Source organism: Protomyctophum bolini (assembly GCF_963924005.1).
Source record: "Protomyctophum bolini genome assembly, chromosome: 11".
NCBI classification, from domain to species: Eukaryota; Metazoa; Chordata; class Actinopteri; order Myctophiformes; family Myctophidae; genus Protomyctophum; species Protomyctophum bolini.
Window position 1 is genome coordinate 28,970,819 of NC_137872.1, and position 4,226 is coordinate 28,975,044.

Consider the following 4,226-nt stretch of genomic DNA (forward strand, 5'->3'; position numbering starts at 1 on the left):
ACTTTTTTGTGTTATCCTTTTAGCCCAAATGCTGTTTGCATTTCTGCCTAATGAAGTATTAAGTAAAAGGGCATGGCTCAGCACACAAATAGACCAAATTCAAGAAATGTTCGCATGATCAACATAAAACTTGCAGTAGGCTATATATCTAACCAAACGTTTCATTCAACTGAGGTTTGGGCCGCTCAGAGGAGAGCCAATGAGCAAAACAGCATGGTCACGTGGTTCATGTAACTCGTTTGTCACTCTAAAGCCCATATACTCCAATGCAATGGATTGCAATGCAAGGGCCCAGGTAGGGCCGGGCCTTAATCTTCAGGCCTGCTGAGAACTATAGTTTTCGCCGGCTGCCGGGCACGGCTGCACTAATAACTTTGGGGCAGGCCAGTCTAGAGTTTAAAATGACGGTATCAGTCAAAAGGGAGACATCGAAGAGGAAGGATGGATGGGGAAGGATCAACATATGGAATGTCAGAACAGGTCAGCTCCATATGGAGATCTAAGGTTTGAGGTCAGATGTAGAGTTGCTGGACAATATTGATGAGATCAGTGATCTCTATATGGGCTTAATATTGATGACATCACTTGATGTCACGAAGCATGACCATATACAGGGTCGTTACCAACTAAACAAACAACTGACAGAAATGCACGATTCCATATAATGCGACCTGTGGTCGCAACAAAAATCCATGCCAGTTTCTCAAAAACAACAACTTGCTTGGATATTATAAATCTGTTATGTCCCCAACATTGTTTTGGAATTGATCAAAACATATCTCTCAACAAGGATGTGGCCTGCAACAAATCTGTTGTATTTATAGGTTGAAATAAAAAAGACGGGGAGCAGAATTATATCGTGTGCGGACATTCCACTTTTTTCTGCAACAAATCTGGCCATAAATCATGAACGAGGTATCAGCAACTATCAAACATTTACAGCCTTGCAGCTTTCAACTTCAGTTTGGTGGTGCTTGCCTTCACCCCCAAATTGCCATTTTGTGGCTATATTTAGGCAATTTAGCCAATCTTCATGATTAAATCTAGGCCTGCCGCCTACATGCAGACAGATTCCAGAGCATGTTTCAACAGTTATAAATATCTTTGATGTGATGAATGTATGAAACTCATTATTATTCAGCCTAGAGAGAAAGCCTATGTTGTTTTTGTCACATATCCGTGTTAAAAATATAATCTAGCCTTATTGAGTCTAATGGTCTATTGTTTAATATAATACGTTTTATTATGTTTGTAGCCTATAACAATGATGTCTTAATTAGTTTGGCTAAATTAACTTTGGCGAATGGCATATCACAGGAACACCTGTGAGTTTTTAAAATAGAATGCTGTTTCTTCTATATAACAAGAAAGTCGTACTGTATATATAGGATCAATAAATGTATATCCTGGCTATACCTCCCCTTGCGCTGAGTGATGGTGTGGTCCACGGGGAATCCATCATCACTTTAAAACGCACCAGAGACTTGGCACAATAGCGCGCACGGCACAAGAGCGAGCACAGCACAGGTGCACTCTTATTATAGCTAAGGCAGGCATGGCATGGAGTCACGATTTGCGCCGTCTACTGTCGGAGACACATTGAAGCCTAAGAAAAGTGGACAGTGACTCATGCAGTAAACATTTCTTCATTTGGTGAAAAAGCAGAATGCAAAATAAGAACCCGAGGCATTTGGTTTGTACTTTTCTTAGGGATTAGCCAAAGAGCATCGACACGCACACACGCTTAATATTCCCTGCAGGTGTTTTTTTTTAACTTGCTGGATGTTTCATGTTTGGACAGTCACATGACGCAAAGTTTTGCTTGCAATTATCCAGGGTTTGTACTTTGTGGTGAGTGCTTTTTGGAACCGCGCACCTTGGTGCTGCTGACCACCCGCGAGGAAACATGAACATCTCTCTCCTCTTGAACTACACTCAGGGTGCGATCCTAAACGGGAGTCAAACTCTCACCGGCACTCTGGTGGCTTGCTGCAACGGCACGGATGTGGCGACCAGCGACGGCGGCTCGCTCGTTCTGCCGCCGGACGAGCGGAAACTCTTTGTGTCGCGCGTGGTGCAGATCGCGGTGCTGTGCGTGCTCTCGCTGACTGTCGTGTTCGGCATTTTCTTCCTCGGCTGCAACCTGATGATCAAATCGGAGAGTATGATTAACTTTCTAGTGACGGACCGGAGGCCTTCCAAAGACGTGGAGGCGGTGATGATCGGACTCAGCTAGACCAGGCATCGGACATGGATGGAGAGCGGCACATGTTGCACGAGTCTCCATGCATGCATGCACCACGCATCAAAGACTGTGTCTGCGTCTTGGTGAGCAAAGAAGATATGCAAATTGTTACACTGACTTCCAAGAAATGACCACAACAAAGTGGTCAAACGACCAACCTGTGTGCGTAAAGTTTGTGCGTAAAGAACCAGCAATTGTTTACTCATGGCATGGGGTTGAATTTGATATGTACATTTTTGAATGAATGTATTGTTGCCAACCAGAACAAAGTAACGAAGATGTTTACACGTTGTTTACCTAAAATTATTTTGATAATTTTTAAATAGTTATTAATGAATGTTTTAAAAACTGTCAAAAAGCATGAATGTGTGCGGTTTCGTTTCTATCAGTAGAGTTGATGATGGGTGCGGAGAATATCCTCCAACAAATAGTATTTTTCTTGATCAAATGTCTTTCCCCCCTGATGTACAGTAATAACTGCATTCAAAGTTCTGGAATGTTGCACGTTTATCAACTAACTCCACCTTAGCTTCTTGGAGTGTTTCTGTTCCCGTTCAGCATGCTCGCTTCAGTCCTACTTCCTATGTGAGAGGATCCTTTGGACCCGTTTTGCACTTCAGAAATCACCAAATGCTGCATGCATGATTTTTGTACCAAGAAAACTTGAAGAAAATGCTGTGCTATTAATAAATATTGACATTATAACATTTTGTCATCTCATCTGTGATCCGTTAATTGTAACAATAGCACCATTATACATTATACTAAGAAATATGCATAATTCACGTATAGGTCCGTCAATAAAACATATTTGCCGTTTTGGGCTTTTTAATTTCGTTCACACTTTAATTTAAAATGTAGGCTAACGTTAACGTTTTCTATTAGTTTTATTAATCTGAAACAGTAACCAACATTTTAGATGTTATCCCTGGACACCCCCCCCCCCCCTCCCCAAACAAAAGTGACATTTAAAACCTCTCCACATTGACTGAATGACACTGACAGATGTGGCTGATTCAAAATGTATACACATGTAAATGCATACAAGAAACAAAGCCTATCCACACTCCCTTGAGTGCAAATATATATTGGCATATCCACCTTATTGTCTTGTTCAGACTATACGACACAAGACATACATGCATGTAAATACACAATAACAGGGTAAAGTAATAAAGCACTGAGAATAATAATACATAGGCATTGAGAATAACTCATAAAATATCCTAATGTAAGACTTCAACTCCCGATTTGATCCTCTGAATGATCTCATTCATATACTATATATTGCTAAGCAATTTGTTGTTGAGGAGTGTGATGGCTGGAATACGTTATTAACCCATTAAAATCTGATGTCAATTATACAAATGTCTTCTAAATCCTAACAGTTTTCTGAAAAACAGTGGTTCTCAAGTTCTATTTATTTGGCCACCGATCCCGATCTCAAAATACTTTTGTTCTGGGGACCCCCAGACGAAAAGATTGAGTTTAAAAGGTTTGCATTAAAAATGTACACACATTTTCATGATTTTTCCTACAATAGCGGATCTACAAGCTAAAAGTGACTCGCTATATGAGCTTGTATATCTGCTATTTTTGAATAGCTAAAGTATAAAATATGGATTATATCTAAAATTACACAGATGCTTTCCCGGTCTTGATGCGGGTGTTATTGGATTTTAGAGCTTTTGAGCTGAACTCTCTAAGGACTTAGTGAATGTAATCAAGAAGGACCCATGCATCCGCACTTCCCAGGGGGGCTAGGTTTATTACAGGTTCCACAGAAATCAATTTTTTTAACCACTTTGCATGTGTGTGTCATACAAAGCTGACACAAGGACATCTGTCAAGTGAGAAGGAACTTGTTCTCATACCATGGTCTGACTGACTGTACAATACACCTTTTAAAAAATCTATACTAAACTGCTGTCATTGTTCAGAGCTAAAAAATAAATAAATAAAACACTTGGGAATTATGAGT

General features: G+C 40.3%; 1 protein-coding gene across 1 annotated transcript; it reads left to right on the plus strand.

The window, feature by feature from the left end:
- Nucleotides 1-1,906: 1,906 nt before the first annotated feature.
- Nucleotides 1,907-2,236, plus strand: rprml (reprimo-like; the record flags this gene model as incomplete). Its single annotated transcript, XM_080775686.1, has 1 exon — nt 1,907-2,236. The coding sequence occupies one exon, from the start codon at nt 1,907-1,909 to the stop codon at nt 2,234-2,236; it is 330 nt and encodes a 109-aa protein (XP_080631812.1).
- Nucleotides 2,237-4,226: the final 1,990 nt, after the last annotated feature.